The sequence below is a fragment of the Nicotiana tomentosiformis genome, chromosome 1, assembly GCF_000390325.3.
Source record: "Nicotiana tomentosiformis chromosome 1, ASM39032v3, whole genome shotgun sequence".
Lineage (NCBI taxonomy): Eukaryota > Viridiplantae > Streptophyta > Magnoliopsida > Solanales > Solanaceae > Nicotiana > Nicotiana tomentosiformis.
In genome coordinates, this window is record NC_090812.1 from 49136859 (window position 1) to 49158792 (window position 21934).

General features: G+C 35.0%; 4 protein-coding genes across 6 annotated transcripts; 1 reads left to right on the plus strand and 3 right to left on the minus strand.

Annotated features, from left to right (window-relative positions):
- Nucleotides 1-1407: 1407 nt before the first annotated feature.
- On the minus strand, nt 1408-5084 carry LOC104113479 (uncharacterized). 2 transcript variants are annotated; one of them, XM_009623646.4, is made up of 8 exons: nt 4860-5084; nt 4717-4738; nt 3391-3447; nt 3226-3307; nt 2966-3061; nt 2544-2668; nt 2439-2457; nt 1408-2032 (listed from the first exon to the last, which is right to left on the minus strand). In XM_009623646.4, the coding sequence occupies exons 1-8, from the start codon at nt 4951-4953 to the stop codon at nt 1712-1714; spliced, it is 816 nt and encodes a 271-aa protein (XP_009621941.1). In that variant the 5' UTR covers nt 4954-5084; the 3' UTR covers nt 1408-1711. The 2 variants fall into 2 exon arrangements, with proteins under 2 accessions (XP_009621941.1, XP_018632284.1); XM_018776768.3 differs by lacking the exon at nt 2439-2457.
- A 1463-nt stretch (nt 5085-6547) lies between these two features.
- LOC104113478 (uncharacterized) lies at nt 6548-9098 on the minus strand. Its single transcript, XM_009623644.3, has 3 exons — nt 8714-9098; nt 8434-8627; nt 6548-6743 (listed from the first exon to the last, which is right to left on the minus strand). Exons 1-2 carry the CDS (start codon nt 9074-9076, stop codon nt 8445-8447), a joined length of 546 nt encoding a protein of 181 aa, XP_009621939.1. The 5' UTR covers nt 9077-9098; the 3' UTR covers nt 6548-6743; nt 8434-8444.
- A 1539-nt stretch (nt 9099-10637) lies between these two features.
- On the plus strand, nt 10638-18359 carry LOC104113475 (uncharacterized). Of its 2 annotated transcripts, none has more exons than XM_009623640.4 (14): nt 10638-11089; nt 11957-12015; nt 12258-12360; nt 12471-12580; nt 12718-12786; nt 13704-14312; nt 14685-15223; nt 15300-15364; nt 16176-16279; nt 16476-16580; nt 16669-16808; nt 16921-17049; nt 17484-17636; nt 17726-18359. In XM_009623640.4, exons 1-14 carry the CDS (start codon nt 10882-10884, stop codon nt 17877-17879), a joined length of 2547 nt encoding a protein of 848 aa, XP_009621935.1. In that variant the 5' UTR covers nt 10638-10881; the 3' UTR covers nt 17880-18359. The 2 variants fall into 2 exon arrangements, with proteins under 2 accessions (XP_009621935.1, XP_009621937.1); XM_009623642.4 differs by having other exon boundaries at nt 10643-11089; nt 16200-16279.
- A 289-nt stretch (nt 18360-18648) lies between these two features.
- LOC104113477 (pentatricopeptide repeat-containing protein At2g46050, mitochondrial) lies at nt 18649-20959 on the minus strand. Its single transcript, XM_009623643.4, has one exon. The coding sequence runs from the start codon at nt 20855-20857 to the stop codon at nt 19004-19006; it is 1854 nt and encodes a 617-aa protein (XP_009621938.1). The 5' UTR covers nt 20858-20959; the 3' UTR covers nt 18649-19003.
- Between the last annotated feature and the right edge of the window lie 975 nt (nt 20960-21934).

Below are 21934 nucleotides of genomic sequence, written 5' to 3' on the forward strand. Positions count from 1 at the left end.
TTGACAATAGATCATCGAGATATACCTTACCAAAAGTGGAATTCAACCTCGAGGTTAGAGACTTCGCGCTGATAATGTGTTATAAAATATAGCTCAAAGTAACAATATAGAACAACGAAAAATAAGCTAAGAGATATAGAGAGAAAGAGAGGAGAAATTCTTATTTCTTCTTCAATTGTGTGTTTCTTCCTATCTATTACAAGACCTTTATATAGGCATGAAAAGTGAAGAAAAAAATATGTCATTGAATATGTCATTAAGCATTTGAAAAGATCATGGAGGAAGAGTAGACAGAGTTACCCAATATTTGCATGGACGGTAGATAGCAAGTATTGGTAAAATAGTCAGAGTGCATGTAAACTAGCTCGAATACTATCATCATAAACCATGATACCCTCCATATCAAAATAATTATATGTAAGAAGTTTTCTTGCGCTGAATAAATCTTAAGTCCACAATTTTCTTATGATTTTTTGTGTTGTATAATGTGTTTAGAAACATAGAAACATTTTTTACCACAAATAGAAAGGAATATGTGGATATTCATGTTCCAAATGAATGAAAGTTGAATTCCAACTTTTAGGTAATGAACTTAGAAGAGTATCTACGTTAATACAAGTAAAAATAATGTCGAACGATCTAGTCGTCTTTTTGGACCCACTAAAGTTAATGTAGACAGTGCTATCAAGCAAAGGAAGCAAGTGTTTGTAATTAGTCTTGAACATTACTTTTGAGAATAATAAAATTTACAAAGAATTAGGCTATTGCCATAATAATACCTCTACCTCGTGTCGACCTCATGGTTGAAATAAATGGAGTCAACTGTGAAGAGAAAAACTTGGATACTGGAGGATACTTTGTTCATAGGTTTAGTGATTACTTTGTATTTTCGTTCACGAGATTGATACAATCAAATATTCAATGATATATAACATTAATCAAGTGGATGAGAATGAGAAACCGAGATGGTTAAATTGCCTGAGCAGTGTCTCTTGTCTTTGTTTCATTGAACCACCACTATGTGCTAAAAAAAAATCCAAGATTATATTTTATAATGAGTCTTTTATGCAGCCTATATTAATCAACCCAATTGGGAAGTTCTGTATGTTGTACAACACGAAAAACACTAGTGGAGGCTCAAAGGCCTCTGGGTTATTTGTTTCCAGTTTCAACTACAAATATATGTCCAAATGGGTAAAACAATCTCTCTGCCGTTGCTTACGAAAATGTTTCTTAGCTTTGACACCGGACTCAACAACTTAAAGATCTTGGAGTTGAACTGTGAATGCTGTAACTCTGGAAAATGGCAAACCTTTTTTTTTCTTCTGCTTTACTCACTTTCTTGTACTAATAGTAATCGCAAGTAAGTAACTAATTATATTTTGGAAGTGTGGACCAATCTCCATATCAGAGAAACTTATCCCTTGCGGCATAATGTATCTTTCTTCAACACACTAACCTTACACTCTTGAAAATGACACTTTTAAATAGACATTACATGCAATGTTCATTATTTTACAACCTACTAGTGTAAGAGTATTTACTAGACCGCGATAAAATGTCTCAGAACGCCTTAGGCCGTATAACACAACTCAATTATTCTATGACCTCACATGATTTACAAGGTAAGCAACGAATAATGGTCTACAAATTGTACTAAATTCAAGCACATATCTATGACAGACAGGAAAAGGGAAAAAAGGGTTCCAATTCACTGAAGATAATCAGACGTGGGATATCCAGCACCAGGTGGGGGATAATTGGCTGGTGGGTAACCATAAGGCTGCTGTTGTGGAGGTGGGTAACCCTGAGGCTGCTGCTGTGGTGGTGGGTAACCCTGAGGCTGCTGTTGTGGTGGTGGGTAACCATGGCGTTGCTGTGTTGGTGGATAAGCCTGGGGCTGTGCAGGTGGATATCCCACTGAAGGGGGAACAGGCTGATCTAACCGAGACATTTGTTGAGCAGGTGGCACTGCCATTGGCCGTGGTCCAAATTTTCCATCTCTTTTGTCCATTTCAACCTTGTGCTGTGTCTGAATAGAATTATGATGACCAAGAGTGAGTGCAAGCCAACATATACTAGTGCAAAAAAAAAAAAAAAAAAGAACGGAAAATGATCTCAACTTATAATACATTCACAGACACCAGTAACTGATGTTATGACTAAAGTTTTACAAGCATAATTAGTTCCATCAATAGTCATGATCAGATATTTACTCAAAAAAGAAGATTTTCATACGTTGTATGATAAACTCTGCCTATGTGAGTTTTGCAAAGCATAGCTGGTCCTAAGTTTGATAAATGTTTTGGCTTGGAGGCTAATTGACTATTTCAATGGAACTCTTTTTTTAAGAAGATAAGATAATTTGACTATTTCAATGGAACTATGCTCATGCTAATGATTTCCCAGATGAAGAATGTGTTCAAGTTATCACAAACCTGCATACAGCTGCAAACCCTGCCGATAGAAGAGAAAAGTAAATGAAGATGAAAATAGAACTCGGAACAAAAAATGTTTTTGATACTTAAAACCATGCGTCTTACGTGCAGTAAACAAAGTCCGACAGACAGTTCAGAAGCTGAGCAGCATCTTGAATTTCTTCACTTCCTGTGAGACAAGCAATAATGCTACATATACATGCTAACTGCTGTAGGCAAAACATGAATCCCTACAACAAGAGGCAATGTAAATTAGATAAAGAGTTTTAAGTTTTCTGGATTGACGGTGTAAAAACTATTTATAGAGTCAGGTCATTTATGAGGTAATCCTTGATAACTCCATGATAAGTAGTATTAGTTTGTAACTTGATAAAAATGATAGCTTACATGCTATAATAGGTGAAACTAACTAATATGTCATTTAAAAAATATTTACATTTGCAAATAACTTAAATCCTTAGATAAAATGATGAGCATGTCACAAGAATAGACAAGTGGGAGGAGAGATGGAGAAGAGTTGAAATTACTATTATGCAATTATCGCATTTCGTTGTCTGCAGATTGAACTCATCTTGCAACATAAAGCGTGTCGAAGCAACAGAATTTGCAAAGCAAAGAAAAACCTGACAACAAAAGCATGTTTGAGAAACAAATTAGGAGAAAATAAAGATACAGGCTCAGAGATTTTCAGGAAAAATATCTAAATATCTGCCTGACAATGAAGAGATATATCATATAATCCTGAAATTGATGAAGAATTTCGAGGATCAACAGAATAAAACCAGACCTCCGTACAAAGGCAGAATTCAGGGCAGTGACTTTCTCCACATCTGCCGCTACAAGGCATATAGCCTCCACAACATGTATATCTATAAAAGAAAGAGTCTTTAACTGATATAGGTACTTCAAGACACAGCAACTTTTACAAACAAACAAAAAACAAAACAATTACCTAGACATATCATTGTATAGAGCTCGTTTGCGGAGGATGTATGATGCACATGGGGCGCTATAGCATTCAAAGTAAAGAAAGAATCAGTTTTGAGTAGTAGCACCACCAGTTAGACGAAAGTTCATACTACCACTTTGTGCGCAAAACAAACAAGAAACCAAGGAAAATCTTGTGACCTTCAAGTTTCTGAGCAATATTCTCTCTTTCATTAGTGATAGCAGGGGATATGGAAGAGCAATTTCACTGGATGAGCCAAGCAATCAACTGGATTTCTAAACCATCAAGAAGGAATTAAGTAATTTGAAGTAGATCGGACTTAAGTGACTCTTCCAGACTGAGACTTTTATCCACTTTCATACCGACAGTAGGCATTTTGATAAAACCATTACATTATCAGTTTGAGTTGATAACATTTCTCGTTAGTTGTCACTCACTAAGAATCTTCCCGACATATTGCATGAAGAAAATAAACTTCAAAGAACTGTTATGCAACAACTACTATGTAGTTTTCGGAAAGAAAGCTAACCGAACTCAGAGATTGATACGTAGTATTTGTAGAATTTGGAACGAAAGCTAACTGAACTCAGACGTCTGAACATTGTCACAGCATTCATTGATTTAAAATCTTCGATCCTCCTTTGTTCAAAAGGGTACGACAATTAATTAATTTTTGTCTGTTATCTAACAGAGACAAACTTAAGAGTCGGATATCAAAATTCAGAAATTTGATATTCTCAATAAGACAAAAGAAGTGGAACTTCCACCTTCTTGTACTGAATAAAGCACCAGCAATTGTCCAAAGAAGTCGCACTCTTTAGAGATAGACAAAACTTAAAATGATTCACACTAACATGATTCACTAACCAGTACTAGGAAAGGCTAGCAGCTTAAAATTATAACAATAAACCAAAAGAAATAGACAATGTATACTGAAGGCACCTTTGTCTCCTCGATATAAATTTTAAAAACATTTTTTTATAATAGGTCCAGATCCTTTGTTAGTGAATGTAGTCAGTCCACTGCTGAAGTAAAATCCTAGATCTGCGTCTGCAAAAATGACCTTACATGCCACAGAAGAAAGGTAAAGAACTAAAATAAACATAATTTTCAAAAGGATTGCTTGACAAGCTTCAATTTTCAATTCTATTTACCACATTCCCTCTAAATAGTCTTAATTTGATGTTTTCCAAGTTACAAGCAATCATAATAACAAACACCAGTTCTAGTTATTCAGCAAACAAACAAGCTATAGAAATTAAGCTCAAACCTCATAATTCATAATCATAATCCATAAAATAAATGAGTGAACATAATAGAAGCACTCACCACCAAAGCGAGAAACAGCAAACTGCAAAAGGCACAAAACACAGAGATCAGTGTAAGTCGAACGCTATAATGCTATATATACCACAAAAGAACTCAAAAGTCGAGCCCAAGAAAAGGAAAATCCAAGTGAAGGGAGACTATACAAAGAGGATCAGACTGAGTGGCACGCATGAGATCAGTGTGCCAGTGATTCGGATAGTTCTGACGTAACTTCATCTTCTCCATTTGATCCGCCATTTTCCCGTACACTAAAAACACGCACTGATTGTGAAAGACTTTAAAATAAAGTACGTGCGTTTTCTTGACGAAATTGGAAAAAAGAGAAGGAAGAGGAATGTTCTGTGTATGGACTATGGACTATGGAGTCAGAGGAGAACATTATTGAGTACTCCTATTATACATGTGGAGCGATACAGATATTTCCGATGTCCATTGTACACGTGGAGTTTTCTGATTGGTGACTCTGGACGCTCGCATTTTCTGCTGTATTTAATGTACACCTACCGCATTCCAATTTCCACTGCAACTGGTTTAGCTACTTTTATTAATTTAATTTACTTCCTTTTTAATCAATTTAAAAAAGAATGTTTAGCTACTTTTATTAATTTAATTTACTTCCTTTTTAATCAATTTAAAAAAGAATGTTTCCTTTTAGTACTATATATATATTTAATAAGTTTTTACTTCAATATTTTAATATACTCTTTATATTTTAATCTAAGTGTTTTATTTTTATTTTTAGTCTTTTTTTATTCTTTTTTTTTTTAGAAGAATGTCTCTTTCTATACTTGGATCAATGTATCTATGAACCCTAAAAAAATCTCGAAGGATAATTGTCTAATCCTAACATTCTATATGGCTGGTTCAAAACCACAAGATCCATAGGATATTTTGGTACATAATAATCACTAGATTCAACATTATTCTTTATTTTCTTAAAATGCGTGTTTAGTCAAACTAAGACACTTAAATTAAATAAAAAAGGACCATGGTGAAATCCATCTAGGTAAATCCACAACGTGAGCCTATCGTCCTGCACTTACCTTACCCACAACCTTTAGCAAGGGAGAAGAGAAAAGGCAAACAAATAAAAGGAAAAGTACAAAGAGAAATCAAAGAATCTATTGCAGAGCTTTAGTTTCGGAACTGAATTTGAAGTGAGAAAACGACTTGAGAATCAAAGGAATATACAAAAGCAAGATACCTACATTTTCTTTGAGCAAGCGGTGAGCCTACAAATATGTTACGAAATGCTTTGAGGTCAGAGATCAAGATTCTTAAGAAGGAGTGAAGTAGATTCTCGAATTCCAAGCATGACAAATTTCGAAAACGATATATTCAAAGGTCAAGTTTGCTGAGAACTCAGCCAAATTTCAGATTTGTGGTAGGTTCGAATCCACAATGCCTGTCTAATTCACACATTACGTTGCACTTTTACTACTAGACTAAACCGTTAGGGCAATTTTTTGGCTAATAATCGAGAGCTCCCGAGGCGCTTCTAACAAATTCGCTTAATTTTTTATTTTATTTTGTGGTTTAACTCCCATCAGCTTATTTCGCCGTTTCCTATACATATCACGGCAAACACATTTTTCTGAAGCGTCAACTTATGTGTTCAATTTCATATCTCTGGAAAGAGTGAATCACTTTCTGAGACTTGTATACACGAGACCTATAGTTAATTTTTTAAAAAAGAAATTAGAAAAGCAAAAACAGGTCGCAGTTGAAAGGCGAGACCTACAGGAAAATACGTTTTACACTAGTCGTGAATGAAGAGGTTTTGAGTTTGGGGGGTGGGGGGGGGTGGGGGCGTTTCCTTTTATATGTCGAATCCCGTATAACAAGCGAGCTCTTTACTCTCAAATTAAGAATGATAGTTATACATAGGAATAAATATCAAGATTTCTAGGAAGCTCGCACTGGCCAGCCCATCCTGTTCCAACCACTACTACTCTCTTCTTCTATGGTTCTGATTCATTCTCTTTAACTGCTTCTTCAATTCTGCATATGCCATTACATCTCCCGTACTGAAACAAGTAACAATCAACAGAGAAGTATAAGTAGCAAAATTCTCAACAAAATATGACAGAAAAAGATCAGTCTCTAAAAGAACCACAACATACATTCACTAAACATCAATTCTTTAAGTGAGTCCTAGCCGAGATTGTAATTTAGTAGATCAGAAGTTCAGAACTGATTATAAGTGCATTATCCTGTTGTGAATTCTATAAACATAAATCACCTCATATGAACAATAAGAAATGTAGACAATGAAGTAAAATACGGATAACATAAATCACCTCATATTAACAACTGCTTAAATGAAATCTCATTATTTGTCGACATTTGTCAAGCCAGGCTAAACTCTACTCCCACTTTTGAATCCATCAGGACACAATTTCCTTTTGTAAAGCATCCAATTTATTTGAGCTATAATCCACAAAATTTGATATAAAAAAATCTCCAAGAGTTGACATTATTTTAGTACAACTTTACACCTATTAGACCAACATTTGTAGTCTTAGCAACATATGATTCATTCATCTTTCTTTTGTTAAATCATACTAATGAGTTTCGGAATGGACATAGACACAGCTAAACAAAAAACGCCTACCAACTGAATAACATTTCTAAATAGTTAGCCAAATCCATATTAAGATTCAAAAGATATCTTCTTTTGTTCTAGAAGGAAAATTGTCAAAACGCTCAACTACCTTGTTAGTTGTCTATTTATTTGATACTTAACGTGAAAGGAACAGTTCTTTTCCGATCTTTAACTTCTTCGGGCTTGTGCATAGAGGGCCTTCCAACTTGTATTACAAACTTCAAGGCAAGGTGAAAAATGAGGACATATATGTTCCAGTGTCAAGAACTTCAGAAGTTCTCCTTTATTACAAAAAGCAAGAACCCAAACGGATGAGAGGGGAAAAAATGGAAATCAAAATAAGCATCAATAATGCACATTGACAGAATTCACACCTTACTGCAGAAAATGGTATTAGAAAAAGAACAAAGACGTGATAAATCAGCAAGCAAAACAAAAGTCACAAAATTTGGAACGAAAACTGAAGAGATGAAAAAAAAAGAATAAGGAGATTGGCTACAGAGAGCTCTGCAGAGATATGTGTAATCCCACATCTTCTTACTGTCATTTCTTAAGTGAATAGGCTCTAATTGGGTTGTCTGAAAAGAGTATAAGACTGACAAAAAATTCAGAATTTGTTGATGCATTTTTTAGGACTGTAAAATAATCTGAAACCTCTCGGACATTCCTTATTAATTTTATACTTATCTGATAAGGTAATGTAAATTCAAAAGTAGCCAACTTTAAGAGACAAAAAACTGAAGAAGTTTAATGTGTATGGAACCTAAGAATGAAGAGCATTTCCCAATCATATAAATCAACCATCTAAGCCACATCACATATACTTGAACACAGGAAAATTTCAAATGACAACTAATTGCAAGTGACAGTATCAGTTTCTAATAATACTGTCAAGTAAATTTAGTACAACTGGATAATACACACACATTCGCGCGGAAACATAGACCAAGTAGTTCTATCAAGTAAATACAGTACATAACTTGCAGGATAATACTATATATAACCGTATATAAAGTTAGAACAGCTAGCATACAGTATTTCCTTTGACACAAATTATCAAACAACAACTATACAGGTTCCAATTAAGAAAAAAGCAAGTGTGCGAAGCTTACAGTAACGAATTTTAGTCGTCATTATCATCAGGTTCGTCAAGCTTTTGACCAAAGCCTTTAGGTCCAGCTCTAGCAGATCTAGCTACAATTTTGCCCTTGCGACCACTACTCTTCTTTTTCTTAGCTACCTCTTCTTTCTCAAACTTCTCTTTCTCCCTTTTCTGCAAGAAATCTGTAACCGCTATGTAGATTACCTGTATCAACACAAAGAAAATGCACAATTAACAACAACGTCCATAATTTCACCTCTATTAAAGAAAAAGAAACTTAAATAAATTACCCCAATAGTGAGAATGGATAAGCCAACGAAAGCAACGAAAAGAAGAGCTGATATGATGGTTGACACTCCATCATCGCTGGTGGAAGAAACTATTTGCTCGGTAGTTTCAGCTGTAGAAACTATTTGCTCGGTAGTCTCAGCTGGGTTTGCTTCTGATAGCAAGAAATTTCCCGAAATAGCGGAAATTTTCCAACAACTTCGGACATTGGTTTTGGAGGAAATTAATGGTAGATTGTGAATCTTGTGGGGGTGGAACTTTCTAACTTGTGAAATTTGAAAGACATTTTTGGAAAAGAAAAGAGATGCTTTAGGCTTAGCAAGAAAGGAGAGAGATAAGGATGTAGCAGTAGCAGTAGCAGCCATATCTGTCTCTCATCCCAAAATACTTCATTCATTCTTGATATGCATACAATCTAGTGTGGGGACCGGGTAACATAATGATTTTTTTTATAAATATTTTTTTACTTCTGTTTTCATTTACCTAATATGTGTACGATCAAATTATAGAAATTATAATTTAAAATAAGTCATAAAAATTTATATGATTATAAATTATTTCCGATGAGAATTTTAAAGTTAATTATTTTTAATATAAAAACATAATATTCTTTTTTAAACATACTAAAAAAAAAGTATGTCATATGTATTGGTACATAAAAATATGTCATGTATTGGCGCGCGCGCATATATATATATATATATGAGAAAATATGAAAAACTTCAATTATAAAGGAGTTAAAGATAAAACTTCACAAATCTCTTAAATTTGCAAACATATGAGAACATGCTTAATACGCTATTGCTAGAAAACAGGGGCGGCTTAACAATATTTGAGGCCTAAAGTCATGTTGGTAAGAGATCTTAAACTTTTTTAAAAAAAAATAAATCACACATATACGTGATATATATATATATATATATTTGAATTCTATTTTTTTTAATATTTTGAGATATAAAATTATTAATAACTTTTTATAATCGATCTCTCCTAAAAATATTTTGGACAATATTAAAATAGTTTTTAACTCTTTTATTTTAGCTTTGAACAACTTGATTCATATTTTTCGTGGCATATTTAAATTCTAATAAATGAATAAAAGATAATATATAACTATGAAGTAAGAATAAAATGAGATGATAATAATATTTGAAAGTTTTAATAATAGAATTTAATTCAAGAAAAATGATGATTTGACTTCAAGATATTTTTTTGTCGATAACACAAAATGCTTGAAACTTCACGAAAATACAAAAAAGAATGCACGATATATGATATCAATAGTACTTTTAAGCTATGTGACTTTTCGAATAATACTACTCCTACTAAGTTATCAGACTTAAACCCGAAAAAGCAAGAAACAGAATATATAAGAGTATAAAGTTATGCGAGCGATTAACTCTTGGACAAACCATCTTAAAAGTATTTTTAAGCTAATAGCCGGCAAAATTACAAGTACCCAAGTTTTCTATTTTTCTCAAACTTGTTCTTTTTCAGCTTATACTTTCATACCGGAAGTTATTATTACTCCTTATATCTGGTATTCATATTTAAAAGGAAAAAAATTAATGTATATTACGAGATCAACAAAAGTTATAACTACAATCCATCCAAATTAATAATATAACTAACTTTATTTGAATTTATAAATATAAATTAATGCTATTTCCCATAATTGGAGTATCAATTTGTTAAGTATACTAAATTCACACAACAAAAAAAGAAACTAATCTTTCATTTTCAGACATAATTAATAATTAATTGAGATTACTTTTCTTCTCCAACTTTGTCCCCTCATCTTTTTCCCACTAGCGTGTCTATTACACCATCCTATGACTCATCGACCTCCACGAGGCGCGTGAACTTACTCACATCCTTCTTGCCAAGGAAATGGTGGCGTGTTTATTTGACGTAATAAAATAATGCAGAGTCTTTTTTTAGTCCAATTTCAATTAAACACTAGTCAACCCACAAATCCAAGAACATACTCCAAAAATTCAACAAACGCCAATTTAATACTACTCATTTATTTTGTACTACAATTTATTTATTATATACCCAAAATTCTGATTCACTGAACTCCATTATAAAAATCTAATTTTTTTTCTTTCCTAATGTATATTTATAGGAGAATGATTCAATAAAAACATCCTTATTCTTTGTACTAAGAATGAGGAAAACAAACATGTTTATGATTCTGGGTCATTCTTATTCGAATCTTTGTCTAGTAGTATTTGTAGTAGTGTTTACAGCTACTTGTTTTAGTTCACAACAAGTGGAAGGTGGGGATGATGATGGTCGGCACAACAGTGTCACTCTTTCTAGTTTCACATATGCAACAACTCTGCTCAAACCTTATGAATGGCGATACATTAGTGGTAATTTATTGCATCATTTGATTAAAGTTTGTTTTTCTCCCTCTTTCCCTGAGGGATTTTGCTTCTTTCTTCTTTTTTAGTTTTTGGAGGGTGGGGGTGTTTGATGGGGCACGAGAGGGATTGTGGTAGGTGATTTGAAGTTTCATTTTGACGAATTTGGAATACTGGGTTTTGATTCTTTTAGTGTTCTTGACATCTTACCATGATATTTAAGCCTTATTTGGGTGGTTTTCTGAACTTGCTGCTATATCTTGTATTCATCGATACAAGAATAGATTAATGCAACGACACATGTACGAAAGCAATATTCCGAGTTGCTTATTCTGTTTTTGTTCTTGTTGTGTCGTTGTTGTAACTGATTGATGGTCTGTGGATAATTTGTTTCACTGACGTATAAGTTGCTTTGATGTGATGCTTGTTCTGATTCAACAATCTGGTCATGTTTATCTATTCCTGTTAATATCTCCTTAGTCATGAGCTGCTTGCTTTTTTATTCAGCAGTTGCGGGTTTAGCTTGGTCTTTGCCTTGAGTGCTTTCTAATGTTTAACTATGAACATTTTATCTATCTTGGTTGTGTTTGTGAAGAGAATATCAGTATTTACATCTATGTAGATATTTGAGAAATGTTGTTTTTTACAGGCATATTAGTGCTTTCTTATTTTGTTAGTCTCTCAGTTTTTCAAATCTTTCCTAGCTGGATTTCCTCATTTGATGGCTATCTTTTGATAAGTCACTTTCGTTCAGTTTTGATTGCATCACAGATAATTGTGTGAGGAAGTGTTAAGTACAAAGTAACATGTGTAGCAAGGGTTTCTTTCTATTTTCATTAATGGCTTACTGGTTTTGGTTTCCATGCCTTTCTGCAGTGGACTTACCACCATGGTTCTCTTCAGTGACTATTGATTTGGAATCCAATGTTGGCCTTGTAAGTTCACGGCCAATACCTTTGTCATTGAAGTTTTTCTTATAACTTTACAACTTTGTTAACTCTTCTTGTTTGTGCTAAATATATGATAATGTAATTTGCTCCTTTTGTGCACTACAATTTTCTCCCTTTACTTCCTTGATATTGGTATTTAAGAATTTTTCCCGCCTGACCATACCATGCTTTTAATCCCAATTTTTATCCTTTTACAATCTTTAATTCCTGAATCTAACTGCAAGCAGGACCTGAAAAAAATAGGAAAAGCAAGTACTTTGCCGATGATCTGCTTCCGAGAAGGAAGTCCACCCCTTCCAGATGTTTATAACACTTCTCTTACAGGTTTAGGTATGATCTTTTAACTGACCCTTCTCATTTGACATACCAAATTATGTGGTTGTGATGATTTTGTAGCAGGATGTAACCGCAAACTAGTAAACTTATTTTTTTCTCTGTAGTGATAGATCATATCTTGAATAGTTCCTTTGGAGGGTCACAAGACCTTCAAATTGTTGAGAAGTGCTATCCCATGCAAAAAAATATATTCTTGAAGTTGACAAATGAGCAGGTTTATTCTTAATTTTCTAATATTATTGGTGTAGTTTATTATTTGTGTTATACTTGCTTTTATCATCTGACAGATAAAATTCTCTTCAATGGTGGTCTTATGCATGTTTACTTGGGTTTGAATAAGCTTTTTCACAGATTTCTCCAGGAATATGGTATTTTGGTCTATTTAACGGCATCGGCCCTATAAGGACACAGTCAAAAATGGTACTCGCTCTAACTTATTTATATTCCATGTTTTAGCCAGAATCCTTTTGCGCTTCTTTCTTATGGACACAAGTATTCGAGTTTTCAACATATGATCAAGTAGGCATTTTTTCTTTGTTTGAATACTCTTCTGATATATCTGAAAATTTTCTCTGGGCGTCTCTATGTGATCAATTAATACCCTGTATTTGTAAATTTCCTGTAAAAATGAAGAGTTAGGCTATTTCTCTCCTATTTACTACGTCGATGAAGAATCAAATTATCACTATGTTTATTCCTTTTTCTACTTCGCCAGAGGGGAAGTAAAAGATGAAAGGTCTACTACTCGTCTTGTTTGGCTATATATTAAAGGATAGGTTGAATTGAAAAAGGAGAGTTAACATGATTGATCTCGTTTGGGATTATATGAAACTGGTGAAAAAGATTTGCTGGTGGAAGAAAATATGGAAATGGTAGAGGTGAGGACGTTGTAGTTTATGTTGCTAATAAAGGAGCCACAGCTGCTATGTTAAAAACGGGCTAAGCAATCTGCCAAATCTGTGAAATGTAAAAATACATGGGTAACGAAGAGTTCCGCCTGAGAGAGAATCCTGTGTTCTTTCCCTTTGGGCTGGTCATGGGTGAGGAGGGATTTGATACATACTGAAAATTATTTGCTTAAAAAGGTAGCAGTTGTGTTTTAAGTTCGCTGTGCTGTTCACTTGTGTGATGAAGATTATTGTTCCTTCATCATAACAATGAGAAATACTATTCTAGCCATAAACCTGGAGGTTCTAAGATCTCATACTATTGTCCCTTGGAGCCTAGCTTACCACTACGAAAGAAGAACCATTGAAGTCCTAATACCCATTATTTCAATGGCGTAATATCTTAGGCTCTTAGCTAGCTAATTTCCATTCATTGATTTCTTTTTGCAGATTAATCGAGGACATTCTTACTCATTCAGTGGTAATATAACTGTGGAAGGGTGTACAAATTCAGCTGTGTTGGGCAAATTCTGCAACCAAACAATTAGTTTACTCTCATGTTTGGACACCTATATATCGTCTGAAAGTGGAATAGGTAGTCGATCTTACAACACAACTGCAGAGAATGTGATGCCCTGTGGAGGTACCGAGGAGAGTTGTCTTGACGTTGCTGGGTCAAAAGTCTACTCCTTGGATGTAGTGAGTATCGCGGAGGAGCTAATAATCACAGCATTAAATATCACATTCACTCAATCACAGCGGTCTAATGGAACCATCAGCGGCAGTGGAATTTCCCTTATGTGCTATGTTCGGCATGGGGCTATACCGCTGCCACAAGTGTATGATTATTCTGCTGATATAAACAGATCCCCGTTGGTCATACCTTTACCTAGACTTGGTCGTTGGTATATTAAAATTCAGCAAGCAAACCTGTCAGAAAGCATGGTGGTAATCCAAGAAATGAACACTACAATATGTTATTCATTGGAATGGCAAGTACTTCGGTGTCCTGCAGATAATGCTGGATTGAACTGTACATCAGTGAAATACACACTTCAGGTGAACTTTTAATGAGCTTGGGCTGCTTCCATCTTTCTCAAATCTTTTCATTAATTCCATATACTTGTTTACTTGCAAATTAATATTGAACATTATGCATTGTTTTTTTGACAAGGAATATTGAACATTATGCATGGTCATGTGTCATGTTCATTATGGTTTTGGATAACTGAGTTTCCTGCTTAATAAAAGAAAATGATATGCTAGATGTACAGTTCGCATTTTCTCTTCTAATGCAAACTGCACAGGTCAAAGATGACCTGATTAGTTTTGTCAATCTTTCCATGTCTCTTTCTTTTTTTTTTTGAATTCTTGAAGCAGTAGCAGGAGTGCAGAACTGTCCATTGACAACCTCATACTGGTTCTGTGCAGACGTTTCTGAGGAAAAACCCATCTGTCGCTTTTGAATCCTATTATCTACCAATCAATGGAGAAGTTTCCTCAGACTCTGCTAATTTCCCTTTGGGACCTCTTTTAAGTAATTCCTCTGATGAGGATATGAGGGATTACGCTTGGACCTTTTTCCTTCTGGACATCCCCTATGCCGCTGCTGGCGGAAATATCCATGTCCGCCTTACATCAGATGCAAAGATAAGTGGGGAAATATATGCCAGATATGGTGGATTGCCGTCTCTTAGTAACTGGGATTACTTCTATGCAAATAGCACAAGCAACAGCAATGGTTCCATGTTTTTTAAGATATATGATGCAAGTGAGAAGTCCATCAGCTTTTATATCATTTATGCTAGAGGAGGAACGTGGAGTTTTGGGTTAAGGCACCCAATATCTCACAGGCATAGTTCGAGAGTTGAAACTATCATGTCTATCTCACTAGAGAGATGCCCACAAAAATGCTCTTCGCATGGGACATGCCAGTCGGTGTTGGATGCAAGTGGTCTCACATTCTACAGGTTCGTATGTGATGACTTCTGAAGATTAAGCTATTGAGTCGTCATGTTCTGATGCAATCAAATCTGTCCTTTTCAGTTTCTGTGCTTGCGGTAGGCGCAATGGAGGCTTTGACTGCAGTATTGAACTTGTTTCTTCTTCAGGTAAAGCATTGTGTTTTTGTGACTTTCAGACTTGGCTCAGTGTCTTTTAGCCATTTTACGATAAGTGTTGCTATATCCTCTGCGTGTTAGTGTATTTTTGAATGTCTTAACTCAGCCCTTAAACTTGAACCTAGAACCAAGCATTCCAGGTTAGACTAACCGGCTACTGTCTTGCACAATCGGTACTATCTCGAGTAAACCTGTCAATTGATTCAACGTATGATAATCTGAGGAGTAACCTTTGTACTCAATATGCTTCATCTTTTTATATGCCACAATTATCTTTGCAGTGTTTTAGACAACTATCTCTTTGATTATGGATTTCTTAGTAATTTTTCTAAAAATTTTATCTTTTCAACTGTACTTAATAATACCTTATGAATGTACAAAATTTGACTTATAAGAAATCGGTGAATCAATGTCCAATATCAGCAAATTTTGGACAAATTGACCCTTAACTCCAAGCGCGTCTTTCATCTGGAAACTGAGGAATAATAATAATAATAATAATAATCCTGGCCTAATAATTATTCCCGTCACCCTTAAGGAGTAGAGATGGATGAATAACAGTAAACAGCTAGACGAGGCAACTATTGGATTCAGCCGGTCATTATTGTTGTTCTGAATGCTGATAGCATGTCCTGATCATGACTCAGTGTTAAACCATTTTATTGAAACACGTGTTTCAACATGCTCTCTGCTATTGCTAGTAAACTCTTGATTACTATTTGTTTGTTTATGGTTTTGCTAAAATTTCAACTCAGTAGTTTCTCATTCGTAACCAATTAATTATGCAATGGGTCGTTTAAAGGACAAGTGCTGAAAACTGATGTAGGGCACATGTGGCAATCAATTTCCCTTATTGCATCCAATGCTGCAGCTTTGCTCCCTGCTTACTGGGCCCTCCGTCATAAGGTAATGAGTATTAGTTAATCCGATAACCTCCTAAGACCATTAATTTCTTCTAATTGATATTCAAGTGAAAGGGCTATAAAAATCAGGTATCCAGGGTTATATTTTCAGCAGACAAGCGGAAAAACTCGAGGAAGAGCTTTTCCTTGGATTCTTCGTATTCTATGTTTAAAAGGTGAAACTCTCCTTTCTTCTGCAGGCATTTGCTGAATGGGTTCTTTACACATCAAGTGGTATCTCAAGTGGTCTGTATCATGCATGTGATGTTGGCACTTGGTGTGCACTGACTTTCCATGTCTTACAGGTATCACTGTTATGGATTTTGATATGTTGCATTTTTGCATCTGGTGGCTAAGTAATCTAGGGATATCTTTTTTGTTAACTGGCGCCAGTTCATGGATTTCTGGCTATCTTTCATGGCTGTTGTTAGTACTTTTGTATACTTGGCTGCTATCGATGAAGTTTCAAAGAGGACCATTCACACTGTTGTTGCAATCTTGACAGCCCTCATGGCTGAAAGTGGACCGACCAGGTAAAGTTCAATTGAGGCTCTCTCTTCATCAGGAAAAAAAAAAAAAAGTTTGGATGGGCTTCTAGTGATTGAACCGTGTGGATCACCTTTAACCTGGTCAAACATTTTACAGGTCCTCAAACATTATTCTAGTCGTGGCCATTGGGACCGTGGGTCTGTTAATTGGGTTCTTCGTTGAATTCTTTACTCATCATAGGTGGATTTCCTTTTCAACAGAAATTTGTTTGAACATGCTCAACAGGTAGGTGGATTTCTTGTTCTGAAAAATGTAGACCTGTAATTTAAACAAAGCTGAAAAATGATATTTCACTTTTCATATATGATCAAACTCTTATAGGAAAGTTTGGTTTTGCAAAACGTAGGATCTTTATAGAATTACATTCAAAGGTCCCTTGCAGTAGAAATCAGTGACCACATGTTCATTTTTAACTGATTTTCAACTAATTTTGTCAACAACTCCATACAGAATGTTGAGGCTGAACTTACGAACTTCTCTGAAAACTTTCCCCATAATCAAGCATATGATCCATGTTTATCTTCCATAAGCCATACCTACACTTTTCAATTGTTAAGGAAGAAAAAAACAGCAGGGATTCTAGCAATAAAAATATACGGATTACTTTATGATATTTTGTTTTAATCTCTACTATTTCGGCTAAGATGAACTGAATGCAGATGGGAAACTGTAAAAGCATGGATTCATAATTTCATTCGGTCACTTCTAAAGCGCTTTCGGTGGGGCTTTTTACTTGCGGGATTCACTGCATTAGCAATGGCTGCTATCAGCTGGAGATTAGAAACAAGTCAAAATTACTGGATTTGGCACAGGTATGAACATCTATAAAAAATTGTCCTTCTATGTCTCTCTCTATCCTCTTCCAGTCTTTCTCTGACATTTTAATGTGTCATTTCTGCAGCGTATGGCATGTTTCAATATATACTTCTTCATTTCTTTTCCTCTGTTCAAAAGCAGCAGCAGTAAACTGCGAGAACGAACAACCTCAAGCAGAAAATTATGAGTTGGCTCGTCAAAATTCTTTCAGTGGTAGTAATGAAAGAGATGGTAGATAGATCATACTAGAATCTACTTGAGCCCAAGCAATAACAAATAGAGCTGCTTGATGCTGAAAACAGACAATGAACTGCACCATCGGGAGGACACTTCTCCTATTAGGCAGGTGATTAGTGGATAAGGGGAACCAAATGTTTGTTAGTTGTTCTCAAATAGTTCTCTTTATTTTTCTTGAAGTTATCCTTTGGCTTAGGGATACTCAACCATTGGTGTCCTGTTTTACATAACATTGTTTATAGGAAGCAAAAGGAGGAAAGGTCCATTTTGTATAGTCAGGGAGGTTATAGCTTACAATAGGGAAGATGAAAAAGAAAAGCAAAATTGGTGCGAGAGAAAGGTCCAAGGTATACTAACTCTTATTCTTTCTCCGTCAAGTCCATTACGGTGGTGGAGATGCAAGTTAGACCCAACATGTTTAAATGTTGGTGAAGTCTGTAAACGCTGTTCCAATGTTATGCTCATAAAGTCCCTTATATGTACTGCTGCATGGCTCACTGCATCAATTGTTTGTACGTATATGCTCTATTACACTTTTAGAAGATGTTACATGGAATGAGGTTCCCAGTTTTTAGCTTTTCCCTATTGGAGGAAAGGGAAGAAGTAAAGTTTCTGGTTCTTTCTTTATGTATTTACTTTTTGGTTATGATCTTAGACATCCATATGATAGCCTCAATCCAAAAGGGGGATAATATCAACTTTGGGTGTTGGGGATCAATGTGCAACCTCATGGTTAACAATTCCATTTCCAATAGCACCGAGTCTCATCAATTTCCTCTTAATCGTAATTGAAGGAGTTGTTGATTATGGTTAAGCAATGAAAAGTTTAGTATCAAAAGTATGAGGGGGAAAACATACATCCTCTGAATGGAAGTGTGAATCTTCTGAAATATACGGATCCTAATGAAGGTACAGATAAGATCTGAGTTTCCTTCTCAAATAAATCTCTATAGACAAGAAGCCAACAGTATAGACAATTACCCTTCACATTTTTTGCAAATTTTTTCGTGTAGGAGGCTATAACATGCTTTACACCACTGTTGTGCAGACAGCCTAAAGTGTTCTCTTGCATTTTCATGCTAAAGACAGCCTAAGTGTTAGCAACTGCAGTGAAGGATTTGTCACCTCATGCTAATATGTTAATTCCACCAGCAATTTCAACGCTACAGCCTGGCAACTTGTTATGCAACCTCTCTCTTGCCATTTTCCAGATCAAGGCTGCATCAAGCCAATTACTATCAGAGGCATACAAGTTTGACATAAGGACGTAAGTAGCAGTATCATTCGGATCTATAACAAAAAGCTTTTCTGCTGCCCATTTTGCCAATTTCATATTTCCATGGATATTACAAGCGCCAATGAAAGCCTTCAGGGCATCTGCTTGGGATTCAACTGGCATTGAGTTTACAACTTCATAAGCCTCATTCAGAAGGCCTAATCGTCCAAAAAGATCTACGAGACAGGTATAGTGTTCTGAGCTTGGCATAATTTTGTAGTAATTAGTCATCAAGCTGAAGTACTGCATCCCTTTAGAAAAAAGACCACCGTGACTACAAGCGGAGAGAACCTCTAGAAATACAATTCTATCTGGCTTCACATCATTTACCAACATTGTGTCAAAAAGTTGAATAGCTTCCTTTGAAAAGCCGTGAGATGCATAAGCTCCAATCATTGAGGTCCATGAGACAAGATCTGGTGCTTTTATTGAGCTGAAGGACTGGTAAGCATGAGCAATACTACCACACTTTGAGTATGCATTTATCAATGCGTTTCCAATTGATAAAGAATTTGAGCATACATATTTTACTGCATAAGCATGTACTTGTATAACTTCAGGGGCCATTGATAAGTTACCACATGAACTAAGGACACTAGCCAAAGTGAGTTCATCAGGGACAAAATCCTCTCTTAACATCCTTTTCAGAAGGTCAACAGCTTCCTTCCCATCTCCACGGCGTCCATAACCTACAATAATAGTATTCCAAGAGACCACATTTCTGAAGGCCATTGCGTCAAAAACCTTGCGAGCATCGGTTATATGTTCATTCTTGGCATACATATCAACAAGTGCACTTTCAACCACCACATCCATGTTAAGGCAAATTTTAATGGCAAGTCCTTGTATCTGCCTACCTAAGTCATAAAACCCCAAACTCGCGCAGGAATTAAGTAGACTAGCAAATGTAAACTCATCCCCCTCAAACCCCTCAAATCTCATCAAATTGAATAACCAGAAAGCCTCTTCACCCAAACCATTCAGTACATAGCAAGAAACCATAACATTCCATAACACCAAATCACGTGCTAAAATCCCATCAAGAACACACCTAGCCTCTCCAACCAACCCAAACTTTCCATACAAATCAACAAGAGTGGCACCAAGAAAACAACTTTGAGCATATCCCAACTTCACAATTGCACAATGCAACTCCTTACCCAACCAAACACCATCCTTTAACTCCACACACAGTCGGAGCAACCCACATAAAGTAAGGCAATCAGGGGGCACCGGTTCCATCAACATTTGCTTGAAATAACGGAACCCCAGATGAACCTTTGCATTAAAACGCCTGGTAGAATACCTTAAACCACATATCAACGTATTCCAAGTTACAACATTTCTAACGCACGTTTCATCGAACAGCTTGCATGCACCAGCAAGCTCTTTGCATTTTACATAAACAAGCAAGAGCTGGTTTCCCAGGGAAAGCACGTTAGTCATACCCAACTTAATTATATTTGCGTGTATGTGTTTTCCTTCATCAAGATTGCCCATTTTTGCTGAATTTTTAAGGGAATTGGAAATACAAGTGTGGGATTTACTTGAATCATTATAATGAGTAAGCTTAACAGTAGGAACTGAAGCTTCTACTATAGCTAAAGGTGAACTAGTGGTGGCGGCAGTGGTCGTTAGAAATAATAACTGCTGGTTAAATGAAATGGTTGGAATTGGAATGTAGCGGTATTTGATAATAATCATGGATTACGGAAAATAGCCACACTAGTGCCCCGAAGAAATGACTGGCCATACAATCTTTTGATGGTTATAGCAGTTAAGATTGAGCAATTTTTTGTACTGTATTATCTTACTATTTTTTGTACTGTATTATCTTACTACCATTCACTTTAATTGATTTTTTATTATTTTTACACATATTAAAGAATTTATTTTTTAATATTAATTAACAATGAAATTAACCATACTAACCTTAATTTGTTCATTGAAAACATAATAGATACTTCAATACTCTTTACTCCAAGGCCAACTTCGGAAAAGGAAAGTTAATTTCTTCTTAATATCTGAAAAAATTAAATATTGTGAACTACAAAAAAAACCCAAAAAATCAATTAAAGTGGATCAAAGGGAGTAATAAGTGTAACATTTTTCTTGAAGGTTTGACCATAATAAATTAGTGTAATGAGATAGTAAAGTGGCTGGAAGAAAAAATATGTGTACATCCAAACCTCTCTACAGTTGTTGAATTTATCTGACACTATAGTATGTACGTGTTACAATAACGTCACTTATAATTGTATTATTATTCAAGTTAGAAATGCAAAAAAAAAAAAAAAAAAAAAATAAATAAAGAGTTAGATTTCTGATATCAGATTAGGGCAATGGTGTATTTGAATTAGAAGCATTTTAATGCATGTAATTCACTTAATCATGATTCATTTGAACTTAATAAGAATAGTTTGATATGGCAAAAAAAATAAAAGGGAGGAATAATTTGTAACGAAGAAAACTAATTAAGTACCGCACTAGTTTATAAAGCATGTTTGGTGCGATAGAAAAATATTTTCAGGGCAGTGATTTATTTCTTTAAACGAATTCTAAATAAATGTTTTACACTATATATATACATTTAAAATTTTCGATTGATTTTTCCCAAAAAAAAAAGTTAAAATTTGAAAAAAATAGAGCTACTAGGATCACTTCTAGGCATATTATTGAAGCAAACGAATAACCAAGTTGTATTATCACTTTTAGCCCGCGCCAGAAATTATTTACATTTGGTAGCAAAAAAAGTATATAAAATTTGTATAATTTTTGTAT